Here is a 27,302-nt window from a genome sequence, read left to right as displayed (position 1 = left end):
AGGAAAGAGGCTGGAGGGAGGGAGGGAAGGAGGGCCAATTATTTTATTGTTTAACCCACTCAAGGTAGAAGCCCATCAATCTGAAAGCCCTTGTTCAAATGACTCTTGTTCAGCCTTTATAAAAATTTAATTGGTTTATGTAATTAACATTGACATATGTGTGATGTATCTTAGAAGGCAAAATTACTTGGCTGGATGATAACGCTGTACCGGGGCTCAAAGATTAGAAGTGACAGGATTAAAGTAAATTCTTTATAATTATTTGTGCTCACAGCACAAATATATATATATATATATATATATATATATATATATATATATATATATATATATATATATATATATATATATATATATATATATATATATATTTATTTATTTATTTATTTATTTATGCTTATATAATTAAACTGATTTTTTTGAAAATCCTCTTTGGGTCAGTGAGCAGGTATGATAGGTCGTTACCTTGGCACCTTTGGGTGCAGCAGGCTGGTCGCTGTGCAGAGAAGCGTCACCTGACACCAAGGGGGCGTGCCAGGCTGTGGCTCCTCTTGGATCTGTGTCACCTTCACTGATACCTGTCCTGCTTGCACCTCTCCGATGACAGTAAAGCCAAAGAGCGGTGCAGCCTAAGGTAAAGGTAATTTATGGAAATAAAAAGGCAGGTAACATTTTAACCCAGTATATATATATATATATACTATTTTTTCGTGTTGCGCTTTAGCGATGTTAGGGACGAGCGGAGATTATGAGGATTTATGCTGGTAAGGGATTAGAGGTCCGAAAGTGGAACAGTTGCAGAATGAAATATACAGTGTTTTGACATTGATGCCCGCGATGTTGAGCGAAGGCGCCTAAAGAATCCTGCGGGGAAAAGGTGAGGAAGAGCGTAGCAGCGGTCATATACTGCGGCACTTAGTCCTGGAGCGCCGCTGTTTGCGGTTTGCATCTGCAAACATTTTACGCAGAAACAGGCTTTTCCACAGCGTTAAGTCCTTTAGGCTGATCTCTGTGAATCTCATCACAATCATTAAGGCCATCCTGTGTGACAAGCATAGTCCCTTTAGGTGTGATTTGCGCTCTTCCCAAACACGGCTGAATTTGAATCTTACCTGGGATATGACAAAAATTTCCCATTCTTTTGAGGCTTTACAGTAAATCTTCAACTTTAGCCCAGCAGTGTTCACTTAACTGCGTGACAACCTTTAGTGTTATCCTACACTTTTGTTTTTATTTTTTAGATGAGTCAGTTTCGGGTATTAGCTGGTGTGCTGAAATGTGGAGGACGCCACTTGCTTCCATGGCGTGGAGGAGGGTTGACCCAACGTTGCTGGGCCGATCCAAAGAGAGGCTGCTCCTCTAGGACTGATCCTCTTCCAGCAGTGGTTAGCAGCTCCCGCTATGTGGAGGAGATGTATTTCGCATGGCTGGATGACCATAAAAACGTCCACGAGGTAACAATGTGCCACAGGAGCCGCAGCATGAGTTTCTTGCCACAGGGGAAAAAAAAAAAAAAATCTGTTGAACATACCTTTTGTCCATGAATGGGAATTTAAAGAGAAAACTATAATACCTGGAGAATTTGTGTAGAAGTTACATAAATTGAAAGATGTTGCCAGTGTTGGCTTTGAAATACAGTTGCATATCACTGACAAGTAGGACCTTAATAAGGTTTTCCTTGTTAAATTATGCTATTATTAGTTCAGCTGTCTGGGGCATATGCTGCAGCTGCATTGTCCTGGATTCTTGTCCAACTTTTCTCTATTCTGTCACTTCTGACCAAGCATTCATATTAGATAGACCTGTGTTCCTTTGATGGATCTGTCTTCCTTTCTGCTCTAGTCTTGGGACAGTTTCTTCCGTAACATCCAGGCCTCCACTCCATCTGGCGAGGCGGATGAGAGGCGGCCCTCCGCTCTGCTGCAGGGCCGGATGATGTCCCACTCACTAGACATGGCACAGAAAGTGGTGGAGGACCACCTGGCTGTGCACACCCTCATTAGAGCTTACCAGGTATGCCACACTCACCTGACGCAGCTGTGAGGAACGAACACACATACAGAAACGTACATGCATCTGCTTTTGGTGTAATGCTGATTTATGATATAATTATAAGATTCACGTCTCGGCCATCGATTTAAATTTTAAGGCACTGTCTGTGTATGGAATTAAGATGTCATCCATCTTAAGCTACAGCTGACTGACTACTTAGATCTTTGACAAGTATGTGAAAAATACATCAAACAAACTCCACTTGGACTTGTCGAAACAGATGCAATTGGCAAAGAAAGCTGTTTATGCTGCGTGTCCTTGTATTAAAAGGAATATACAACTTGTTTGTCACTGCACGAGGTTATGCAAATTGCAAGATTAACTCCAGCCTTCTCACCCTGACTGCTTTTTGAAAATGGAAAAATCAAAGAGACTACTTAAACAAAACAGGTGGTAACATTTCCCATCGCCCTCAAATTAATTCAAGGAACTATCCGAGGGATTTATTAAATTCTGTCTTTTGGCAAAGGCGTCACTTTTATTCCCAGCTTGTTGCAATCCGGGTGGAAATGTCTGTGTGCTTGTGTACATAGACATAAAAGCTCTCCCAAGGGTATCGTTTCTCTGAAAGGGTGACCTATAACTGAGTGTTAGCTTATTCTCCAGCTGTTCATGCTTGGTTTCATGGTGGAAACCAAATTGCTTATTATTTTTTTTTTCTGCCTGTCAGATTCTCTCATTTATTTTTTTATCTGATTCTTGATCTCTTTTCTTCATCCTTTCTGTCTCTCTGTAGATCCGTGGTCACCATGTTGCTCAGTTAGACCCTTTAGGAATCCTGGATGCTGACCTCGATTCTTTTGTTCCCTCCGACCTGATCACCACTATCGATAAATTAGGTGAGATGTTTTCTTTCGGTCATTCCAGTCACATCATACATCATGAACAGGTAGCAAAAATTTGGATTGTGACATGAGAAAATTTTCTGAAGGATTGTTACTATCTTCAGTTTGGTCAGGTGTCAGACCAGCTTTATTATTTTAAAGCAGTCATCATAATTTAATGCACATCAGCAGTTGTTATATTGTTACTTTCTGTTTTAGATTTGAAGTGCAAGAGGTATGGGATTCCTTATTTTAGACCCAATTTTATTGCATTCATATGAGGTTAACCCTGAGGCGGTATCTGTGCTGATGAGTTTCCTACTATAGAAATCCTTCCTTCTTTTTAACTCTAAGGATACTTCTCATGCTTAATGATTTCAGTCTTACAGTGATAAAATCATATTTGTATGTTTCTTGCAGAGTATCTTAAAATTTTTCTAACTTTTGATTATTATTATTTTTTTTTTTTTACAGTAGATAGATGTGCAGCTTTGCATGCATTAAAGATCAAGGGTTGTATAAGTGATCAAACTGAGGAGTGGAAGTGATTTTTTTTTTTTTTTTCTCTCCTCCTTCAGTATAAACGACCCATCACATTCTCTATCAAGTCCGTATACTGGTTGGTCAGCCTGATGCTGCCATTAATCTCAGGCTGAGCTCTTGTCATTCTCCATTTCATTTAGCGGACTGAGGGTTGGAGGATGTGGGATGGCCACAGAAAGCGATCGAAGTCTACAGGAATAGATAGTAAGGAGGAGAGAGAGAGAGAGACATTGTTTCTGTTGGCTGGTGTTATCAGTGATCACTGAGTGTCAGGACATAGCATCGCATTATGTAATGTCACCAGGGCTATAGCTCCCTAATGAAAGCTAATGACAGCCTTCATGGCCCCTTATTTGGTCAGCTGATTGTACACAAGTCTATTCTTGGCCCTTTGTCTTTGCTGTGTTCCTAATATGATTTTCACCTGTCTCCTCTTATGTTTGCTTGCAACCTTGAGCTTGACCAGCTCTCTCAGGTGGGCTTTGTCATCGCAGAACCTTACTGTACCTGTATGTTGTGCACTACATCCATAGGTCCTGTGACATTACTGTCTACAAATTTATAATGGATTATTGTTTATTTTCTCCTCATTTTTTAAGTCTTTGTCATCAAACCAATCAACTCAAATGAAACTTTTGAAGTTTGTCAGTTAATTCATTGCAACCTGCGCTGGAGGGAGCTCTACAATCTAATTTAGACCAGCTAATCATTGCTTTCATTAGCAATCAATCTTTTGCTTATTATATTTTGATAGATCAATTAATCATTTTGTCTATAAAATGTGAGGAATGGGTGCTGCAATTCCCCATAGGATGACAGGATGTCTTTAGATTGCTTGTTCTGACTGACTAGCAGTATCTGTAATTTATATTAGCATGACATAGATCAAATTAGTAAATCCTTACTAATGCATTAATGCGCATGAATGCTTGATAATTGGCTTTTAACAATGAATGATCACAATTGTTTAGTGATTCATTATTGTGACTGTGGCATATAAACACCTGTCTGAGATACCCTGCACTCCTTCTTGGACGATAGTTCCAGCTCCCTTCCTTTATTGCTTCCTTAATTTTCCTGTGCTTCCACAAGGCTGCCCCCCCCCCCCCCCCCCCAAAAAAAAAAATACACAAGAATGGGGTAAAGCATCTCACAAACGTGCAGTTTCTACCCTCTGCCTTGTTGCCTGCCTTCTTGTTCTCCCCAATAGTCTTGGGTTCAAGTCCAATGACTGCCTGGCGCGAGTTTGCATGTTCTCCCTGTGTCTGAATGGGTTCTCTCCAGGTACTCCAGCTTCCTCCCAGAGTCCAAAGTAAAATTGGCAATTCTAAATCAACCTTAGGAGTAAATGTGAGCATGAATGACTCTGTCTCTATGGGTTAGCCCTGCGATAACACATATCTGTCCAGGGTGTAACTTACCTTTTGCCCTATAACAGCTGGGATAGGTTTCAGCCCCCCATGACCCTGAAGTGGATAATTGGGAAAAAAAGACGGATGGATGTTCTTTTTAGTGTTTTTACCTTCCTCACACTGTGGCTCTATTGTATAGATTAAACTACAAGTGATAGTCCCTTGATACTCACACCAACTTAACAGTGAGATCTCTGTTTTTGTTTCTCTCTTTGTCTTCTGAGTTTGTCTTTTGTTTTTTGTTTTTTTTTACATATACACACACACAACTCCACACACATACCTTCAACTAGAGTATAAGGATACCCTGTAAATACAGTATGTATAAAGTTGCATGTTAAAACTTAAATATTGTCACTTTTTCCTCACATTAGAAACAAAGAAAAACATTGTTTTTTTATCAGTTTTGGGTTAATTGACTAGATTAATCAGTACTGGTCTCATTACAGGAACAAGAGCAATTTATGGACTCAAACACATCACAATATGTGATATTAGAAGAAATGGGAGGACTTTAATTCTTCAAACTAACTAATGACCTGAAAATTGATCAATACTTAATGTCAGTTCATTAGTTATGCTTTCCTTAAGCCTTGTTTAAAAGCATTGACATACTGTTTTGTGTAAGGTCATACACTACAGTGATGCTGAACCCCAAAATGCGATTGCAATAGATGTATTTGATTAAATTAAACTAACTTTAATCTTGATTTATGATGGAGAATATTTTGTTAAAGCAAAGTGTATGTGCCCAGGGGCAGTCAGTAGATCATATATTGTGCCTGTCATGTGGTCTTATTTTAGGTTTATATGGTCTTGATGAGTCAGACTTGGATAGAAGCTTCCAGCTGCCCCATACCACCTTCATCGGTGGACAAGAAATGACTCTTTCACTTAGGGAAATCATACGGAGACTCGAGGTATTCTGCTTGCGTTTTTGTCCATACATGTATCCAATTAACAGGAGAAGCCATAACACCGTTTCTGTGCATTTTTTTTTTTTTTTAAACTTTGCAACTTTTTGTTTTCAGGCATCCTACTGCGGTCACATAGGGGTTGAATTTATGTTCATTAATAATGTGGACCAGTGTCAGTGGATTCGTCAGATGTTTGAGACTCCAGGGATCATGCAGTTCACTAACACTGAGAAGCGAACACTGCTAGCGCGCCTGATCAGATCCACACGGTCAGCAGTGAATAAACAAATTTACACTGTGGTGACAGCACAATACCTCACTTTTAGTTATAGCTCACAACACTGACTCACACAACATAAACAAAACTCATGCACATCTTTGGAAATTAACATGCGCTATTCTTCATGTGAGCTCATTTTCATTTTTAATAAATGATCTCAGAAGTCACTGCAGGGTCCTGAAAGTGATCTCTCTAGGGTGCATATATTTCTTATTGTATCCTTGCATGTTCTATGCTGTTGTAATTTCTGATGACACATATACACACACGTGCACACACACTCACACACAGAGGTAGTGAGATGAATTTGCTAATGCTTGAGTACAAGATATTTAAAGCATCATAATGTTACTGTAAAAAATAAATTACTGTAATGGAGCATATGCTATTATCAGTCAGAACCAGTATATTTTTTTAGAACCAGCTGTTCACAGCTACCTGTTAGGAGCACAAACATCTGTGGTCCATATATGAGATCTGTTAAGAACTGTTATTCTGTCTAGGTTTGAGGACTTCCTGGCGAGAAAGTGGTCATCAGAGAAGCGCTTTGGTCTGGAAGGCTGTGAAGTTCTCATTCCTGCTCTTAAAACCATCATAGACAGTTCAAGTGGTGCAGGGATTGACAGTGTGATCATGGGGATGCCTCATCGGTAATGTGCTTTTCTCATTTCTTGCTTCAGTCTGTTTATAAATCTAATTATTTTCCCCCTGTATTTGATATATATATAAACTCTACTTCCAGAGGTCGGCTTAATGTCTTGGCCAATGTGATCCGTAAGGACCTGGATCAGATCTTCTGTCAGTTTGACCCCAAATTAGAGGCTGCTGATGAGGTGATATGTGGAAAACTGTCAGAGAAAATAAATTTGGACTTGCAGCTGATGCTTTATTCAGTCTCCATGCATACAGGGTTCAGGTGATGTAAAATACCACCTTGGGATGTACCACGAGAGGATTAACCGTGAGACTGACAAGAACATCACGCTATCACTCGTGGCAAACCCCTCGCACCTCGAGGCAGTGGATCCAGTGGTTCAGGGAAAGACCAAAGCGGAGCAGTTCTACAGAGGAGACACTCAGGGAAAGAAGGTAACACTCATTGTACCAGATACAATACGTAAGCCAAAGTCTTGAACCACCACTCTTTTTTTTTTTTTTTAATATTAAATATTTTGCTTGCAAACTTTGTTGTAATGTTTTAAAGTGGTCTTGAATAATAGTTCTCCAGGCTTTCTGAAGGTCTTTCAAAGCTTTTCTTTTAACATTGGCTGCTTTTTCACTCATTTTCAGTCCATTCCTTATACCTGACCATTTTCAGGAATGTTTTTTGTTTGTTAAGCCACTTAACACTGACCTATGTATCATTCAAGTCTAAAAGCAGCACCTAACTCAAGGAATGAACCAGTGTTGTGTCTACACATGACAGACAACTTACTGTAGCAAAGAACCAATTTTAAATTTTATCTTTAGGCACTTTGTAACTTTTGTCACAAAAACAGATAAAATGTTCCCATTTCTTTAGCCAAATTTATGGAAAAATGCCAAAGATACACAGTTCATCAGGCAAAAAACAGTATTTTTTGCACCAACAAGGTGATTCCCAAAGAGCTATTAGCTGAAAACTTGGCATATCTTACCATGGTGTCCAGTGTTTCCTTAAAAAATCTGAGGAAACTGGACAAGTGGAAAACAAAAGAAGACGCGGCAGACCGAAAAACTATCTGCAGCAGATGAACAGTATCTAAAAATCATGTCCTTAAGGACCTGACACAGGACCTGAGAGATGCATCTGGCCTTCAGTTGATCCATCTACTGTTCACTGAAGCCTCATCGAAATGGTCTCAGTGGAAAGGTGGCTGTCAAGAAACCGTTCTTAAGGGAGGGAAATGGGACGAAAAGGTTGAGGTATGCCAAATTACACAAGAAAACCAGTGGCAACAGGTCTTATGGAGTGATGAATCCAAATTTGAAATTTTTGGTTCAAATCATTGTCAGCATGTATGGAGGAGGTATAAGAGTGAGTGTCTACAATCATCTGTAAAACACGGTGGAGGCTCTGTCATTGCTTGGGGCTGACAGAGAATGCATGAAAAGGCAGCAAATATCCAAAGAAGTGCTTTGAAAGACCTTTAAGAAGCCTGGAGAACTATTCCTGAAGACCACTTAAAAAAATTTACAAGAAAGCTGCCTAAAAGAGTTCAGGTTGTGCTGAAGAATAAAAGTGGTCACACCAAATACTGAATTCTAAGCTTGTTAGAACTGTACAAACTCTATTTTTATCTTCTCTACTGTATGTCCATGCACGTTTGCACGTTTCACAAAATTGCTGTCTGTCAGATTTTGAAATTTCTGGTTCAAAATTTCCAATTTTTCTAGTAAAACAAAAAATTTGAGGGATGGCTCAATACTTTTGCACAATACTGTAGCTGTTTTTTTTTTTTTAAATGATAAAAAGATGCTTCTTGTTAAGCCTATGATATTATTTTCAAGGTGATGTCCATTTTGATGCATGGCGATGCTGCTTTTGCTGGACAAGGAGTTGTTTATGAGACCTTCCACCTGAGTGAACTCCCCTCCTATACCACACATGGTACAATCCATGTGGTGGTCAACAACCAGGTATTGAACCGCTGGTGTCACTTAAACACAGTCTCACTTACTCAAAAGAATGCTGGACAATAACATTTCTGTCTTCTGTTGTCTCTGTTATTTTGCAGTACATTAAATTAAATTAAATTAGTGTATCAATTTTGGCATGTGATTGTTGTCAGATTGGCTTCACTACAGATCCTCGGGTGGCTCGCTCCTCTCCCTACCCCACCGATGTGGCTCGGGTTGTCAATGCACCCATCTTCCATGTGAATGGGGACGATCCTGAAGCTGTCATGTATGTGTGTCGGGTGGCTGCAGAGTGGAGGGCCACGTTCAACAAGGATGTCGTCATTGACCTGGTCAGCTACGGCCAAGTGTAGATAGATAAGCAGCTGCTTACTTAAGTGTAGATTTTTTGTTCTTAAAGTGTCTGTTTTTGCAGGTTTGTTACAGACGTTTTGGTCATAATGAAATGGACGAGCCCATGTTCACCCAGCCGCTGATGTACAAACAGATCCGCCGGCAGGAGCATGTGCTGAAAAAGTACTCTGAAAAGCTTATTGCTGAGGGAGTGGTGACACTGCAGGAATTTGAGGTTTGTGATCTAGTAGCGTTTTCTCTTGTTAAATATACTGTATATTGCTTGGTGCTACTGTATGCAGTTTTATTTGGTATATCTGCTGGGCTGTGTGCATTCAATCACACTTAGATATTACCCTAGCCTTCAACCAAATATGTTATGCCAGCACAGCTGTATTTGAGTTTCAATTTACTGCCTCACTTCAGTCACCGAGCCTCACAATCCTTCACATAGAGTATATATTGCTCAATGAAGTTAAAGTATGCTATTCTGGCGCCATTCAATGCAATTGCCTGAGTTTCTCATCCACAACAGAAACTTTGACCATAACATCCATTCTGAACATTTTTTTTTAACACATGCCAGAGAAATACTGCAGCCCCTTCCTCCTGGCTTTTGATGGACATTGTTTTCTATTGTGTGGCCTGCTATTTGGACTCACACTAAATCCTCCATTTGTAGTATCGCAAAAGCAGAAACATGAATGCTTCTGGAAGCTTTTCTCCCCCCCCCCCCTCCCACCCACAGCTACACACTGTTTAGGATAGTCTAGGTCTTTAATTGAAGCAAACAAACCTTAGTTAGCATTAGGTGAATTGTGTCATTTATTATTATTACCAAATGTGTTTGCAGGAAGAAGTTGCAAAATATGACAAGATATGTGAAGAGGCATACACCAGCTCTAAAGATGAAAAGATCTTACACATTCGGCACTGGCTTGACTCCCCTTGGCCAGGTAAATTATCCACTTAGAAAAAAAATTCTACTTCATTATACAGTAAGTGAACCCAACAACATAAAAATCATAGTGTTTAATTTTAGCTTTTGTTTTCAATATTTGTGAGTCATATTTGTCCTTGCTCGAGTGATTGTTCTGCTCTCTGCAGGTTTTTTCACAGCAGAGGGAGAGCCCAAGAGCATGAGCTGCCTCCCTACAGGACTGGACGAGGAGGTCCTGCAGCACATTGGCCAGATAGCCAGCTCAGTGCCTCTGGAAGATTTTAAGATCCACCCTGGTGAGTCTGGTTGCTTTGTGCCAGAGAACAAAGCTGTGAGACAGAGGATCAGCCATGGTAATAGGGATGGTGGCAGTATTATTGGTAATCTGTGTAATGTATATGCATGGTGACAGACACAGTCAGCTGCTCTACAACCTAATTTCCAGAAAAAAAAAAAGGTTGCACCACTTTGTAAAATGAACAACAAAAAAATGTATTTTACATTAATTTAATGTAACCTATTTGTGTGTTTGACCTCAAATACTGTATGACTGAAAGTTGTTAAAAAGACACCTGGGGAGAATCTTGCAATTAGGTTGTTTTCCCTTTAGTCAAAATAGTGGTGGAGAGACTGCAGCGTAACCACAATTATTGAAACCTTGTGGAGTGAACTTGCAATCTCTTTGCCTTTGGAACAGTTGCTTTGAAGATGGGGATCAGGTCTGTGACCACTTGCAATCAATTGCCATCTTCAAAGCAACTTTGGTTTGTTATGATGGCGATAAAACAGCAATAGGTCAGAGTCAGGCTGCTATCAGTTTGCAATTGAATGGGGTCAAGTTGGCAATTACATGCAATCTGTTTGTAATATTAACTGTGATAAATCAGCAAAAATCACAAATCTGTTGCTGTCTGTGTAAACAGAAATTCACATTTACTACTTAGTTTCAGAGTTCAGCTCAAACCTCAGAAATTCCTCCATAAATCGTGATGTACTTGGTCCAGGATAGCAATTTAACTACAGAGTGATATAGGCACTAGCACAGCCTTGCTTTTATATAGGAATATAACCAAAATACATTTACGCCTATCAATGCACACTGACTCAGATTGATTGCAACATATTGACATTCTGTCTGTGTTCATAAATTAGACGGCAGTTACTTGCAAACCTTCACCAATCTGTCTGAGAGGGACTGCAGTCATTCTGAATCTGACTGACGGGTTGCTTCCACCAGGCGATCTGTGCGGTTGTCTTGCAATTGAAAGTAGTCAATGTTGAAAATGGTCACCAGTCAGTGTAACTACTTGCAGTTGGTCGCTGAATGTGGGGGAAAAAAAAAATAAATAAATCAATGCAATCACTGGGCAACCACAGATTTATTTATTTATTTACCCCTGCACCCATGCCCCTACCCACAAAACGGTTGCCGTCCTATTTTTACCCTAGTGTGATTGAGCAATTAGGTCAATTAGAACCAAAACTGGATATAAAGAGAGCATCTCATGGAGGCGCTGTCTTTCAGATGTAGAGACATGGATGGGTTCACCAGTCTGTGAAAGATTAAATCGGTAAATAGTTCAATAAATAGTCAGTAAATTGTCCCCTTGGAGGTGGTCCTGAGGGTTGTTGTCTCACTATTGATCATGTGAGTCGTCACATGAGCCAAGGTGTGAAAAAGGGTGTGGGTCATTACGGTCAGTGAGGCCGAGTTTTGAAAACTCTCTAAGACATTTCACCATGTCCTTCATGGTCAACCTGACCTACAGCAATTGGCTGTTGAAGTGTTATCAAAAGACAACACAAAGAAGCAGTGATACAGTTCAGTAGTAAAGGAAACATGTTTCAAAATCAGCACGTTGGCCTTTTACTGTTTTAATAGAGGGATTTCAATGATTTGCAAAGCCTCTTTTCCTGTTGTTACTTTATTTACACTTTACAAAGCATACCAGAATTTGGAAACATGGTCATACACACTTGTGAGTTTAATGTTAAAAGTTTTTAAATTACATAAATCTGCATAACACATCCTTTCGCTAACTGATTTAACAAAAAATTTTTAAATTCTATTGACAACACTGTCCATCTGCCCATTTTCTTCACTGCTTATCCAATTCAGAGTTGCTAGCAGGCCAGAGCCTCTCCCAGTTGTCATAAGGTGAGAGATGGTTTACATTTTGGATAGGTCACTAATCTGTCATAGGGCTAACACAGAGAGAAAGACGTTTACACCTATGGCTGATTTTTATAATCACCACTAAACCCAACATGCATGTCTTTGGACTGAGGGAGGAACATGAAAAGGCCCCAGTTAGCCTTGAAGCCAGGCGACAGTGCTAACCACCAGCCCACTGTTCCACCCATACAACATAGTATTTTGGTCAAAATACTATGTTGTCAAAATACTATGTTGCATCTGAGCCCCCCGGTGCTCAGATGCAAAATATTGAAATAATGTTTGTTCCTTTTCCTGTGTGTTTATGGGTTTGGTTCTCCAGGTGTGACCCGTATCCTGCGTGGTCGAGCTGACCTGGTGAAGAATCGTCAGATGGACTGGGCTCTAGGAGAGTACATGGCCTTTGGCTCCCTTCTCAAAGATGGCATACATGTACGACTGAGCGGGCAAGATGTTGAACGGGGCACCTTTAGGTGAGTCTGTGAGAAGTGAGTTTTTAATTTTTTTTTTAATCATCATGTTTAATCATCACGCTGATGCCACAGGCTGTTGTAGAGCTCTGTGCAAGTGTGCAAAAGATGTTTAGGTATATTGACTTTGTTTTTTTCCTTATGTAATTAAGAAAACCGTGGCGCACCAGTCATTATTTTTGAACACGAGTTTTAAAAAAATACAGTTCTGGATTAGTGTACTGTACCTATAAAGATTCATCATATTTCCCTGTCAGCACTTCTAAGCATAGTTAAAGGGTAAATGGCACAATCTTACAGATAGTAAATTAAGTAAGCAGGGGTGTGGGGAGGGTGGCATAGTGAGTTTGACAGACAAAAGACGTCAGTGCAGTCTCCTGGGAACGCTGAAGCCCACATGGTGTTGTCATGGTATAGAGGGAACGAGTGACACATGAACAAAACCAGCCTCCCTTTTACCGTGCCTGTCTCGTCTGTCCCCTATCATTTCTCTACCAGCCCATCTTCACTGACACCCCCTGCTTCAGCTTACAGCGACATACATCACGCTAACTAACCAGAGGCTAGAAGGCTTTTTTCTTTTGCTTCACATTTACCAATGACATCTGCTTCTCCTGTCCCAATGTGCCCTTCAGCAATGCAATTTGCCTAGTTCGAAAAAAAAAAAAAATGACCGCAGTCAAATGTTACATCCACTCTTTGCTCTGTATCACTTGCTAATCCGCATTCAGTTCTTTGTGTTTGCTCTCTTACTTGACCTCAGCTTTTTTTCTTCCTCTTACGTACAGTTATTTTTTTCATCCCCCTCTACTCTGCTTCCTTTCATAGTGCTTAGGAGCTGAGCATATTGGCATGTTACAGTTGAGTGGGTCTGCTTGCGTTTCTGTGATGTACGTAACAACGTGGACTAATAGTTTCAGTCGTCGTGTTTGGATAGGTTGCGTGTGCTTCAGCGTGCACCCCTTTCCCTGACTAATGGGGCCCCCTGGCAGAGAAACTGTATGTGTTTTTGTGAGTGTATGTGGAAATAAAGAGAATAAAGGTAGGCATGCTGTTTGAGGCAATTAAAGAGAAAGCTCTCTTATAAGTCCCCCCCCCCCCCCCCCCCCCCCCCCCCCCCCCCCCCCCCCCCTCTGTGGCTTGTAGGCAAATAAATTGTGAAAATGAAATGTGAAATTATGTGTGCTACCTTAATTAATGCAATAGATGCTGTTGTTCTTTCATAAGCACATTTCGTGAAGAGAAAATATGTCTTCTCCAAATGTAGATTAAGGATCAAGCAAGGCAATTATGCAGTACATTTGGAGCCCTCATTAGCCTATAATTATGGGCAATACTATTTAAACGAATGCTATCATGATAATCTAGTCTTCTTGGTGGAAATATATTGCATTCAAGACAGTAATTTGGGTTATTGTCTGTGGTTATTCTGCCTTAATATTACATAACATCCAGCACTGTGTGTATGTGTGAGTATATGCACATGTGTAGATGTCATTAAAGTGATCTTAAAGGGGTTTAAGTGACTGTCTGATCATGCCGGATTTGAAGGATGATTCCTTAGTTGGAGTGAGCAGACTGGCAGAACTTGTTAATGTTTGGGTCTTTGCTCCCATCCACTCTTGTTGAGCTTCATACTGACTGAAGATCACTAGAGAGGAGAGTACGCCTCACCGAGTGCCTTTATGAGCTAGGAACACAGGCTTTAGTCCTTGCAGTGCATCTCCTGGGTTAAGGACCTTTTGAAAATGTAAGTTCTGTTTTCACCATGATCATTAATGACTGCATACACTCTGTATACACTTTATTAGGCACACCTTGCTGTTAGCGGGTTAGACCCCCTTGAACCTGCTTTTGTCTTCAGAACTGGCTTAATTCTTTGTGGCATAGATTCGACAAGGTGCTGGAAACATTCGTCACAGATTTTGGTCCATATTGACATGATAGCATCATGCAGTTGCTGCAGATTTGTTGGATGAACACCCATGATGCAAATCGCTCTCGTTCCATCACATCCCAAAGGTGCTCATTTGAACTCTGGTCACTGTGGAGAAATGCTCAGTTGGTACTAAGGGGCCCAAAGTGTGCCACGAAAATATTCCTCATACCATTACACCACCATCAGCAGCCTGAACTGATGATCCAAGGGAGGATGGATCCATGCTTTCATGTTATTTACACCAGATTCTGACCCTACCATCCAAATGCTGTAGCAGAAACTGAAACTCATTAGTCCAGGCAATGTTTTTCCAATCCTTTGTTGCCCAATTTTGGTGCACCCATGTGAATTGTAGCTTCAGTTTTCTGTTCTCAGCTGACAGGAGTGGAACCTGGTGTGGTCTTCTGCTGCTGTAGACTATCTGCTTCAAGGTTCAGTGTGTTGTGTGTTCAGAGATGCTCTTCTGCAAACCTTGTTTGTAACAAGTGGTTATTTGAGTTAGTGTTATTTATTTTTGTTAGTCTCTCAGTCTCTTTTCCAAGTAAAAAAATCTCCACAACAATTAAATGGATGTCCTTTCCGATATTTGTAGCGCAGTTCAGTTTGGTAATAATAGCATGCTTAACGAATAAGGCAAACATGGTAAACACTGTAATGCTATAATTCTAAAAACTAACCCAGCTGTAGCTCACTGAGCTTGTTAGCATCTAGATTTCAGTGTTTAACTGAAAGGGCAGCTGCCGCATGGACAACTTCAAAGGGCGTCTCATAATCTTGTTTCTGAAAGCCTGTTTGAGGCCTTACTGTCTCTGCCTCTGTTTCACTTCTTCTGTTTCGCAGTCACCGTCATCATATTCTGCATGACCAAGAGGTTGACAGACGTATCTGTGTTCCCATGAACCACCTGTGGGAGAACCAGGCACCTTACACTGTATGCAACAGCTCATTATCAGAATATGGAGTTCTAGGTAAGACTTGGCATCACCGGCTGCATAGCATGCTCAGGAGATTTCGTTGTTCTGAATATTGATGTCTATGACTTCAGGTTTTGAGCTCGGCTTTGCCATGGCTAGTCCAAATGCTTTGATCCTCTGGGAGGCCCAGTTTGGAGACTTTCACAATACAGCCCAGTGTATCATTGACCAGTTCATTAGCTCAGGACAGGCCAAGTGGGTTCGCAACAATGGCATTGTCCTACTGCTGCCACATGGAATGGAAGGAATGGTGAGATCAATTTTGAATTTGGACACTGTTGGATTTGTTTTAACAAAATTCATTTTCTATTTTGTCATTACTGTTTGTGTCTTGATTTGTCCTTTAGGGTCCAGAGCATTCGTCAGCTCGACCTGAACGCTTCCTGCAAATGACCAAAGATGACCCAGATCACATCCCTGTGTGTTCACATGCCTTGGCTCAAGTGGTTGCCTCTTATTGCACTTATTTCTCTGCACATTGCACTGGTGTTAACATTCTTTAACTTCCTGCTTTATTGGCTGTGCTGATGTCATGGCCACTTAAGGGATTGCCTATTTCTCTAAAGCTGAAACGTCTCTTCATTATTGCCCCAAGTGCTGGCGTTCATGTCCCAAATGACCAGTTGCTATGAGGGAACATAGAGGAGGCTGTATCAGCAGAAGCTTACCAGATTCATCTTCAGATGGGATATTGATCGAACTATTAGTGGGGATTAACATTCTCTGTCCTCTGTGTACACTTACGTGCGTGTAGGAGAGAGATACAGTGCACTTACACAATTATGTGCTACATCTTCTGCCCATTTATGAGAAAATGGCATTGCCACAAGTAGATCTAAATAAAATTTCTGTTTTCATATTCATTAACTTTTGAATTAATATCATTTATACAATTTTCATGAAGGACATCAGTGGAGATTTTGAAGTCCAGCAGCTGTATGACTGTAACTGGATTGTGGTCAACTGCTCCACACCTGCTAACTACTGTCATGTGCTCAGGCGACAGATTCTGATGCCATTCAGAAAACCGGTAAAGTGTGACATCATCAGTGATACAGTATGGTTTCTTTGTGTCATACTTAGCTTGCATTTGTGGTTGTCATGTAGTGTATATATATTTTTTTACATTTGACATTTTGCATAGATTACTCTAAAATCACGCATAGAAGCCACGTTTGTCTTGAATGATAAATCGATGGTACGCCTCTTATTATCCTGCAGAATTTTTTGTCTTCCTTGGGTCATTAGTGTGAGGTGTTATGTTTTACCAGCCATTCCTTGCTAGACATATTATTATAATGACTGTGTTATTGTACAATATGTCACCACCATGATTCAATAAGAGACTCAATTTACAGACATATACATAATTTAGGTACAAATGCAGTCTGTATGTTCTGGTTCCTGCACTTTTAAAAAAAGGAAGTAGAATTAGTTTGGGTCTAAAGTTTTGAAGTGTAAAGTGTCTTTTTTTTGTTTTGTTTTGTATATGCACAGCTCTTTTTTCAGTCTCTCACAGTTTTCAGCCACAGTGAATATCTTAACTGATCCCCTGTTGCACATAAATGCAATGCTTTGCGAAGCGTGAGAAAATTAGTTCCAGAGCAAATTAGGGAGAAGGCCTACAGGGGATAATATTGTTTTTTTTTTTTATGGAAAAACTCTGAAATTCTGGACTTGGTCGACCGAGCACAAAGGGCTTTATTTATTTGATTGTTAAAGAATTGTTTTGTTTTCCCAGTGCTGATGTTGCGTGCTATATGTTGGTAATAAATTAGCGTGAAAAGAGATAAAAACTTTTTTCCTCTGGAGTTTTTTCAGTGCACACAATGAAGACACGGCTGACAGGATCAATCTGTTGTTTGTCACTGACTGAAACTTTTTCCTTTTTTTTTTCCCCTCCCAAAACAGCTGATCATTTTCACTCCTAAATCTCTGCTTAGGCACTTGGATGCAAGGTCAAGTTTTGATGATGTTGCCAAAGGTAGAGTTTTACTTTAAAGTGTGACATAGCCTTTTGCATTTTGTATTCATTTCTATTTATTACTATGTGCAATATTTCATGTGGGCAGGCACTAAATTCAAGAGACTGATTCCTAATGAGGGCCCTGCAAGTCAAAGCCTAGGCCAAGTGAAGAGGGTTATCTTCTGCACAGGCAAAGTCTACTATGAACTGGCTAAAGAGAGGAAACGGCAAAACTTGGACAGAGATGTTGCCATAATCAGACTTGAACAGGTTTTTAGTCCTTTTCCCCTCATTTTGAAATTAGACTGACACAGTTTGGTCATTTCTTCATCAGCCATTCTTCGGTTTCCCCCCCTCAGATCTCTCCTTTCCCGTTTGACTTAATACGAGAAGAGGCAGAGAAGTACACCAATGCTGAGCTTGTCTGGTGTCAGGAGGAACACAAGAACATGGGTTACTATGATTATGTCCGACCACGCTTTCTCACAGTGGTTGCCAACAAGAAACCCATTTGGTAAGAGTTTTTATTAACATCTTACTTCTACTTAGAGGACCAGGCAACACATTTGAGCTCTTATTGCAGGTGACAACCCTTTAACTGTTTGTTTCAGGTATGTGGGACGAGACCCTGCGGCCGCACCTGCGACAGGAAACAAATCCACTCACCTCAATGAGCTGAAGAAGTTCATGGACACTGCTTTCAACCTGAGCGCCTTCCAAGACAGAAACTTGTAATGGAGATTTGAAAGAAGACAGTCGGACGCGCTGTTTCATCTCTAAAACCATCGTTTTGATGTGACTTAGACTATAGTTTTTAATGACCCTCTGCCATAAAACACCCCAGAGGTGTGCTTGAACAATTACTCTGAATCACATATCACAGGTATGAAAACTGTGCTGAAATTTAACACATCAGTAGGTTTTAGTGCCTGTTTTTGTTTGGCCACCTTAGCTGTTAGTGAAGGAGTGTGTATTTATTGTCACACCTCACTTCACCAGGAGACATGAGCCAGCTGGCACAGAGACTTGTAACCATGTTTTCTACTTAGGACATAAGGCTCAGCTTTTTCTTTGGAAGCTGAGGGACACACACATAAACAAAGCACAGCTTCGGATGCTCGGAGAGCAGCATTGATGCTTGGTTGTCACATTAAAATCCCCCAGATATCAAACACAAATGATATTAGTCACTCTGCATTAGAAAAGCTCCTTAAAATTGTGCTTCTTGTTTAGCTGTACTGGAGCTTACCTTTCCTATTTACAGCTAGGAGATTTAACCACACATGTTGAAACATAATTTTTCATATTTAGTGACTTAACAGAGGTTTATATTAGTTGTTTAGTAATGGAAACACAGCCACATATTCATATGGGTGCTGAAATAACTGCACTTACAGTGAATAATTTAAATAGCAATAAATATGTATTAATGTATGAATGCTCTTTGTGATAATTTGTTGATGAATAAATAGTGTATGGTTTTATGGAACAAATGCACTGAACAGACAAGTGCAGGTGGTCACCGATTGATCTATGAAATAAAGTTTGCTCACTGATGCAAATCATTTAATGATCTTGGAGTTATTGTTTCCAGGTTTTTTTGTCCTTCTGTTTTTATTAATTTTATAAACATGATTTCAAATGTATGTGGGCTGTTTTGTGAACCAGCACACTTATAAGTGTAGTGAATCTCAGTTATGTAGATCGCCTCTTAAAAATGCGGTTGACAAGAAAATGCAATCCTGCTTACTTTCTTTCTTTCTTTTTCAATTCCTATAGAAATCTGTAATAAAAGAAATTACGAGCACTAATGCCCTAAAAAAGGTTTATGGCCATAAACCCAATATTTTCTGTGTAGACCTTAATCCAAGAAAGAATCCAAATAGAGTTCTAGTGAGGTGAGTTAATGGTCAGGAGGAAAATGTCCAGTGACTTTTTTTTCCATATTTTTCCCCATCTACAGTGGCTTTATCGTATAGTTTAAGAACGAGTGTGGGTGAGTACTCACGACCAGCAGTTGGTGCTTGTGGCACAACTGCCCCCTCAATTTTAACTGCACCTATACACCTCATTCATTCACAAACATAAACACATACACTTACAAGTTGGGCGCGGGGAGGGGGGGGTGGGTCATCTCACACCCCGATTTCTTACACCTCACCCGGGGTGGGGGTCGGGTGGTTCCTTGGGGACCGGGCTGGCGGCGTATTGGGGTCAGTGTTGGCCCTGGGGTGGTTTCCACTCGCCCCACCTCCAGAGGGTGGGTAGCTATGGATGAATGTGTGTCTTTGTATTTGTCACAGTCTTCGTGTGTATGGGTGGGTGAGTGGATGTGTACGTATGGTGTATCTATGTCTATATGTGTGTATGTATGTGTATTTGTGCATAAATGTGTACATGGGTGTGCTTGCGGGTGTGCGTGTGGATGTATGTTTGGCTGCACCTGGGTCTGGGTCTGTGCCTTGCCTCCTGGCCACTCCTTGCTGGTTGCCTCCTCCCCCCTGCCCCCCTGGGGTGTGGGTACCTCCGGGTTCCTGGGTGGGGCTGGATGTTCTGACGTGGGTGGTGGCCTGCTCCCCTGAGGGCTGCGGCGCAGGGCTGCATTGGCTTCTTTGGCGTGGGGGGGTGCTCTGTGGGGGCTTGGGCGGTCCTCGGGTGCCGGGGCCCTGGGGCCCTGCTGCCGGCCCGTGCAGGGGGCTGGCCGCTGGGGGGGGCTGGCTTCTCGTTGCCTCAGATTCTCTGGTGCCCTTGCTCCTTGAATGGAGGGACTCCGTCTGAGACCTCCCTCCCCCGTCTGCTGGGGTGGGTGTACGGTTGTCTTTGGAATGAGTGGCCGCGGGTCTTCGTAGGTCTTGATGGGCTGCTGGTGGCCTGGGCTTCCTGGGGCTCTCTTTGCCTGCCTCTAGCTTCTGATGCGCAGAGCTGCGGCGTTCTGCCCTCATTGATAAGTACATTTCATGACACAGACACAAACACTCACGTAATCATAATACAAAATGGTTGGTTTGTGTAACCAAGCAATTTTTGTTTTCCCCACACAGTTTTTAATTTTGCAAGTATTGTTATTATCTTTTATGTTTAACAAGTGACTAATTATTTGGTTTATTTACTTGTGCTTTTCCTAAGCCTGTCAGCTCTGGCAAAATTTGTCACACAGTATGCTAAAAATAGCTCAAATATAATAAAGGGTCACACAATAACAAGAGAAGCCTATAGAGGTATGCTCTTCTGCATACCTTAGTGTGCAGAAGAGCACACTAAGTGGTAATTTGAGTTACTGTTGCCTTCATATCAATTCGAAGCAGTCTGGCCATTCTCCTCTGACCTCTGGCATCAACACGACATTTTCACCCACTGCCACAGTGAACTGGCACTCACTGAATATTTTCTCTAGAGACGGTTGTGCATGAAAATCCCAGGAGATCAGCAGGTTCTGAAATACTCGACTCATCTGGCACCAACAACATCATGCCACATTCAAAGTTACTTAAATCACCTTTCTTCCCCATTCTGATGCTCAGTTTGAATTTCAGCATGTCATCTTGGCTATGTCTACATGCCTAAGTGCACTGAAATTCTGCCATGTGATTTTTTTGACAAGACATTTGCATTAATGACCCGTTAAATAGGTGTACCTAATAAAGTGGCTGTGGAGTGTTTGTCTGCATTACCACATAGAAACAGCTGCAAAATATCTTCCTGTTGACAGTGTGATGAGGTGCTGGTTTCAGGTGATGCAAAGGAGGAGTACACTTAGGTAGTCTGTCCAGCTCATCTATGGGCATCCCGAACCATTTATTTTTTCTCATTGTAATGCCATGGGCATAAATTATGACATGTTAAAAGTAACTTAAATCACCTTTCTTCCCCATTCTGATGCTTAATTTGAACTTCAGCATGTCGTCCTGTCTACATGCCTGTATGCACTGAAATGCTACCATGTGATTGGCTGATTAAACATTTCTGTTAAGGAGTAGTTAAACGTAAACCTAACAAACTGGCCTTTGAGTGTATATACAGTATGAATTCATACAGCAGTGTAACTGCATCCTATATACAGTTTTTGTTTTTTTACTTAAATTATAAAATGACCGTTTGTTTAAAATATGCTGTAATTTAAAAGTTATTTTCAGTAAGCGTTCTCCACTGCAGCAACAGCTTCTTTGCAAAGAGGATCCAGTTTTCCATCTCCACCTTTTGGGGAGGGCAAACAAAACAAAAACACAGAAAGTTGCCAGACTGAATGACATCATCATGACGTATCGCTTACAGGTGATTTGTAGCTCCTAGACATACACCCCAGCAGTTAATCAGGCTCACCAAACTCCAGCTCCTTTATGTTGCAGCGGAAGACGACTTCTCCGCTGACCACGAGCTCTACAATATTCCACTCGCGTGTTTCTTCCAAGACGCACTTATGCCCGCGCGCTCTCAAAGCAGCTGCAGGCACATTGAATTGGTCTTAATTTTTTTAAACAGTTTAATTTGACATGCATGAATCATAATAGAACTAGATAGGAAACAGACCCTGGAGACCCTGAAGGCGGAAGGTCCTGTGTTGTACTACTCCGCTGGATTCATAAGGTCCGTGGTAAAGCGTGACTCGCGCATTTGCCGGCATTGTTTGTTGTGTGTCACCTGGGTAACTGGTACCGTTTGCATCTGTTGCTGACATGGTTAAGCTATCTGGGCAGGTCAGAGAAAGAGAATACCAATCTGCAACCATCAGTGTGCCACTGCAGGCTCACTGCTAATCAAAAAAATGGATATTATTATAAAGAGGTATATCAAAAATGTTTACTGCATATTTAAGAATGTGGTCCTAACCTTCTGCTCACTGTGAGCTGCTCCAGTCAGAAAATGAAAAAGGGTTTTAAAATGAGAAGTTACCTTCAGACTTTCCTTAAAACTTTCCTTTTTTATTAATGCTTATAGTATATAGGGCTGGGTCAGGTGACCCTGAACCATCCCTTAGTTATGCTGCAATAGGCCTAGGCTGCTGGGGGGTGGGGGGTTACTCTGCTTATACACCACTCTGCATTCAATCATTAGTTATTATTCATCTCTAGCTCTCTTCCACAGTGTGTCTTTTGTCCTGTCTCTCTCCCCTCAGCCCCAACTAGTTGCAGCAGATGACTGCCCCTCCCTGAGCCTGGTTCTGCCGGAGGTTTCTTCCTGTTAAAAGGGAGCACTGTGAGGATCATGTTCTTTGATTTCTCCAGTGCTTTTAACACCATCCAGCCAGGACTTCTGAGAGACAAGCTGGAACTGTCAGGAGTGGACCACCACATCTCCGAGTGGATACTGGACTACCTCACTGACCGCCCACAGTACGTGAGGACACAGGGCTGTGTCTCTGACAGGCTGGTCTGCAGTACGGGGGCCCCACAGGGAACTGTGCTGGCACCGTTCCTCTTCACCCTCTACACTGCAGACTTCTCCATCAACTCCCCACGCTGCCATCTGCAGAAGTTCTCTGACGACTCTGCCATAGTTGGCCTCATCACAGGTGAGGATGACTCAGAGTACAGACAGTGGACTCAGGACTTTGTGGACTGGTGCCAGCGGAACCACCTCCTGATCAACGCCGCTAAAACCAAGGAGCTGGTGGTGGATTTCCGCAGGCGCAGAACCACCACACGGACACCGGTGAACACCAAGGAAGTGGACATTGAGATAGTGGACTCTTATAAGTATCTGGGTGTTCACCTAAACAATAAACTGGACTGGACTCATAACACTGATGCGCTCTACAGGAAGGGTCAGAGCAGACTCTACCTGCTGAGAAGGCTGAGGTCTTTTGGAGTGCAGGGGACACTCCTGAAGACCTTCTATGACTCTGTGGTGGCATCAGCCATCTTCTATGCAGCAGTATGTTGGAGCAGCAGCTTGTCTACAGCTGAGAGGAAGAGGATAGACAAGCTCATCAGGAAAGCCAGCTCTGTCCTAGGATGTCCTCTCGACTCAGTGCAGGTGGTGGGAGACAGAAGGACTCTGACCAAAATAACATCACTGATGGACAAGGTCTCCCATCCCATGCATGAAACTGTTGCTGAGCTGGAGAGCTCCTTCAGTGACAGACTGCTGCATCCTAAATGCACAAAGGAGCGTTACCGCAGATCCTTCCTCCCAGCAGCTGTAAGACTTTATAACCATCACTGCTCCCAACAAAAACCACAATAGCCTACACAATGTAGGATAATATATAATATACTGTAAATAGTCCGGCCTGTTAAGGTTCAACACACAGGCACATCATGTACATTGTATATAGTGTTATTATTAGTAGTATTAAGGTTAATATTGTTTGTTGATTTTATATATATTCTTTTCTTAATAGTGTAAATTATTATATCTTTATTTATATTTATAATAACTGCGGCTGCTGTTACACCCAAATTTCCCCTCTGTGGGACAATAAAGGCTGTTTCTTCTTCTTCTTCTTCTTCTTTTTCCTTCCCACTGTCGCCAAGTGCTCACAGGGGGTCGTTTTGACTCCTGAAATTTCTCTGAAATTATTGTAGGGTCTTTACCTTACACTATAAAGTGCCTTGAGGCCACTGTTGTGATTTGGCGCTATATAAATAAAACTGAACTGAATTGAATTGAAAAGAGAATTTCCACAACATGAAAAATTAAGGGACCACTTGATCATCAAAGTATAACACAAAGCCATTAAACTTAAGGGATACCAATCTGTTGGTATCTGCACCAATCTGAGCATGAACCATTGTGAATCCGTTTCACCTGCTTTGGCAGAAGTGACAACAGGTGCACTGGAAAGGCAACAAAGTCAAATCCCAAGAAGGGAGTGGTTTTGCAGGTGGTGACCACAGATCATTGCTCTCTCCTTATTGCTCCTGACTGATTTTTCTTTAGTTTTGCTTTTTGCTGGTGTCCTTGTCACTGCTGGTAACACGAGACGATATCTGCGGCCCATTCAGGTTGCACAGATAGTCCAGCCCCTCCAGGATGGCACATACATGGTCTGGAGCAACTCATCGCTACATGAACTGAGCTTCAATACATACGACTACTATGAAGGCATATGTATTAGATATGTGTATGGTAAGTCTTTGCCAGCCAGTAGTGACTGGTTGCCTGCAGGAGCCTCTTAAGGCCAGGATGCATGTCATATATGACATAGGCAATACATGATTTTGATAAGAAGCTACACTGATCTGGCATAACATCACGATCACCTGCCTAATGTTGTGTTGGTCCCCTCTTTGCTGCCAAAGCAGCCCTGACCTGTCGAGTCATAGACTCCACTAGACCCATGAAGGTGTGCTGTGGTATCTGGCACCAAGGTATTAGCAACAGATCCTTTAAGTCCTGTAAGTTAAGTGACTTGAGGTGACTGTTGTGATTTAGTGTTACAGTATATAAATAAAACTGAGTTGAATTGAATTAAGTTGTGAGGAGGGCCTCCATGTATTAGACTCATTTATCCAGCAAATCCCTTGGATGCTCAATTGGATTAAGTTCTGGAGAATCTAGAGGCTAAGTCAGCATCTCAAACTCATCGTTGTGTTCCTCAAACCATTCCTGAACCATTTTTGCTTTGTGGCAGTGCACATTATCCATAGGTAGGTGGTACGTGTCAAAGTAACATCTATGTGGATGGCAGAACCCAAGGTTTCCCAGCAGAACACTGCCCAAAGTATCACACTGCCTCTCTTGGATTGCCTTCTTCTCATAGTGTATCCTGGTGTTACCCAAGTAAGCAACACTCATGGACCCTGAAATGTATGTGATGTAAAAGAAGATGTGATTCATCAGACCATGCCACCTTCTTCAATTGCTCCATGGCCCAGTTTTGCTGCTCGTGTACCTACTGTTGGCGCTTTTGGTGGGTGACAGGGGTCAGCATGGGCACCCTGTCTGGTCTGCAGCTATGCAGCTCCATACACATCAAACTGCGATGCACTGTGTATTCTGACACCTTTCTATCAAAACCAGCATTGAATTTTTCAGCAATTTGCACCACAGTAACTCATCTGTTGGTTAACACGGACCAGCCTTCAGTCCCCATGTGCATCAGTAGACCTTGGCTGCCCATGACCCTGTCACTGGTTCATCACTGTTCCTTCCTTGGACCACTTTTAACAGATGCTGACCACTGCAGATCACCCCACAAGAGCTGCAATTTTGCTCCGACCCAGTCGTCTAGCCATCATAATTTGGCCCTTGTCAAACTCGCTCAAATCCTTACAGTTGCCCATTTTTCCTGCTTCTAACACATCAACTTTGAAGACAAAATGTTCACTTGCTCCCTAATGTATCCTGCCCACTGACAGTTGGCATGATGAAGAGATAATCAGTGTTTTTCACTTCACTGGTCTGTGGTCATAATAAGTTTATGACTCCAAAAGGAACATTGCTGTAAGTTTCATTTGCTACAGAATACAAATGTTGCATTTTCTCAATTCAGAAGAAAATTCAGATAAAAAATACGTTTTTGGGCATTTACAGGCTCGATAATTTGTTGAACAAAGACTAAGTTGGATTTGTGTCTACAAGTGGATTTACATCAAACAGTCAGTGCAATCAATATGTGATTGAAGTAGTTTGACAAAATTTTTGCGTTAGCTATTTATGAATTACAGCTATTTTTGTGGACAGTCCCCCATTTTCAAATATTCGAAATTCATTGGACAAATTAACATCCATCCATCCATCCATTCGCTTCCGCACATCCTGTTCAGGGTCGCGGGGGGGCTGGAGCCTACCCCAGCTGTCATAGGGCGAGAGGCAGGGTACACCCTGAACAGGTCGCCAGCCTGTTGCAGGGCCAAAACAGAGTTACAGACAACCTTTCACACTCACATTCACGCGCTCAGTCACACCTGTGGGCAATTTAGATTAGCCAATTAACCTAACCCCAGTAAGTGCATGTCTTTGGAATGTGGGAGGAAACCGGAGTACCCAGAGGAAACCCACACAAGCATGGGGAGAACATGCAAACTCCACACAGAGAGAGGGAGAGGCCTTGGCCAAGGTGAAATCGAACCCAGGCCTTCCAGATGTTATTCTAACTGTGAGGCAGCAGTGCTACCACTGCGCCACCATGCTGCCTGGACAAATTAACATAATTTAAAAATGGGGATTGTTTTTTAACACTTGGATGAAAATCCTTTGGAGACAATGGCTGCCTGAGGTCTAGAACCTATGGACATCACCAGATGCTGTGTTTCCTCCCTTGAGATGCTTTATCTGGACTGTACTGCAGCCACTTTAAGCTGCTGCTTGTTTGTGGGTCTTTTTGCCTTTAGCTTTACCTTTTGTAACTGAAAAGCATGCTGTATCTGGTTGAAGTCAGGTGACTGACTTGGCCATTGAAGAATATCCCATTTCTTTGCGTTGAAAAACTCTTGGGTTCCTTTGGGTTCCATTTGCACTGTGAAATGCTGTCTGATCAGGTTTGCTGCATTTGGCTGAATCTAAGCAGAGAGTATAACCCTGTACACTTCACAATTCACCCTGCTACTTCTATCAGCAGTCACATCATCAATAAACACTAGTGATCTGGTTCCACTGGCAGCCATACATGCCCATGCCATAACACTGACTCCACCATGTTTGATAGATAATGCGGTATGCTTTAGATCATACCACATTATCATGAGCTGTTTCTGTCCTTCTCCACACTTTCCTCTTCCCATCATCCTGGTACAAGTTAATGTTAGGTTAGATGTTGTGAAGCTGTTTTTTCTTAACAAAGGATATTAATTCTGTCATCAACTGCTGTAGTTTTTGTTCCTGGTTTTTCAGTGTTGCTGAGCTGGCCAGTGCATTCCTTCTTTAACAGAATGTACCAGACTGTTGATTTGACCTCTCTTGAAGTTTTTTGTATC

At 41.7% G+C, this 27,302-nt stretch overlaps 2 protein-coding genes across 5 annotated transcripts; one reads left to right on the top strand and one right to left on the bottom strand.

Annotated features, from left to right (window-relative positions):
* Positions 1 to 535: 535 nt before the first annotated feature.
* Positions 536 to 19,010, top strand: ogdhl (oxoglutarate dehydrogenase L). 4 transcript variants are annotated; one of them, XM_030747832.1, is made up of 24 exons: positions 536 to 634; positions 1,242 to 1,454; positions 1,843 to 2,013; positions 2,789 to 2,891; positions 3,886 to 3,894; positions 5,636 to 5,751; positions 5,863 to 6,017; positions 6,532 to 6,678; positions 6,771 to 6,861; positions 6,938 to 7,117; positions 8,519 to 8,647; positions 8,800 to 8,979; positions 9,063 to 9,215; positions 9,834 to 9,936; positions 10,088 to 10,216; positions 12,419 to 12,569; positions 15,346 to 15,473; positions 15,551 to 15,729; positions 15,827 to 15,898; positions 16,384 to 16,509; positions 17,391 to 17,463; positions 17,552 to 17,715; positions 17,805 to 17,959; positions 18,057 to 19,010. In XM_030747832.1, the coding sequence occupies exons 2-24, from the start codon at positions 1,242 to 1,244 to the stop codon at positions 18,178 to 18,180; spliced, it is 3,051 nt and encodes a 1,016-aa protein (XP_030603692.1). In that variant the 5' UTR covers positions 536 to 634; the 3' UTR covers positions 18,181 to 19,010. The 4 variants fall into 4 exon arrangements, with proteins under 4 accessions (XP_030603692.1, XP_030603693.1, XP_030603694.1 ...); XM_030747833.1 differs by having other exon boundaries at positions 550 to 661; XM_030747834.1 differs by lacking the exon at positions 536 to 634 and adding an exon at positions 805 to 877.
* Positions 19,011 to 21,512: 2,502 nt separating this feature from the next.
* On the bottom strand, positions 21,513 to 22,066 carry c15h10orf53 (chromosome 15 C10orf53 homolog). Its single transcript, XM_030747836.1, has 3 exons — positions 21,973 to 22,066; positions 21,766 to 21,885; positions 21,513 to 21,639 (listed from the first exon to the last, which is right to left on the bottom strand). The coding sequence occupies exons 1-3, from the start codon at positions 22,064 to 22,066 to the stop codon at positions 21,575 to 21,577; spliced, it is 279 nt and encodes a 92-aa protein (XP_030603696.1). The 3' UTR covers positions 21,513 to 21,574.
* Between the last annotated feature and the right edge of the window lie 5,236 nt (positions 22,067 to 27,302).

This window comes from Archocentrus centrarchus, chromosome 15, assembly GCF_007364275.1.
Source record: "Archocentrus centrarchus isolate MPI-CPG fArcCen1 chromosome 15, fArcCen1, whole genome shotgun sequence".
Taxonomy (NCBI): Eukaryota; Metazoa; Chordata; class Actinopteri; order Cichliformes; family Cichlidae; genus Archocentrus; species Archocentrus centrarchus.
The sequence above is the reverse complement of the archived record's forward strand: the minus strand, read 5'-3'. Positions and strand labels throughout refer to the sequence as shown.

Bases quoted from the DNA above. Each gene is read 5' to 3' on its own strand.
- ogdhl (XM_030747832.1), top strand. From the start codon at position 1,242: ATGAGTCAGTTTCGGGTATTAGCTGGTGTGCTGAAATGTGGAGGACGC. The intron at 5,752-5,862 runs GTATTCTGCTTG...TTTTGTTTTCAG, and splicing joins AAATCATACGGAGACTCGAG to GCATCCTACTGCGGTCACAT. The intron at 9,937-10,087 runs GTAAATTATCCA...TGCTCTCTGCAG, and splicing joins GCTTGACTCCCCTTGGCCAG to GTTTTTTCACAGCAGAGGGA.
- c15h10orf53 (XM_030747836.1), bottom strand. From the start codon at position 22,066: ATGCCGGCAAATGCGCGAGTCACGCTTTACCACGGACCTTATGAATCC. The intron at 21,886-21,972 runs GTCTGTTTCCTA...ATGTGCCTGCAG, and splicing joins CCGCCTTCAGGGTCTCCAGG to CTGCTTTGAGAGCGCGCGGG. The intron at 21,640-21,765 runs GTGAGCCTGATT...CCTCCCCAAAAG, and splicing joins CATAAAGGAGCTGGAGTTTG to GTGGAGATGGAAAACTGGAT.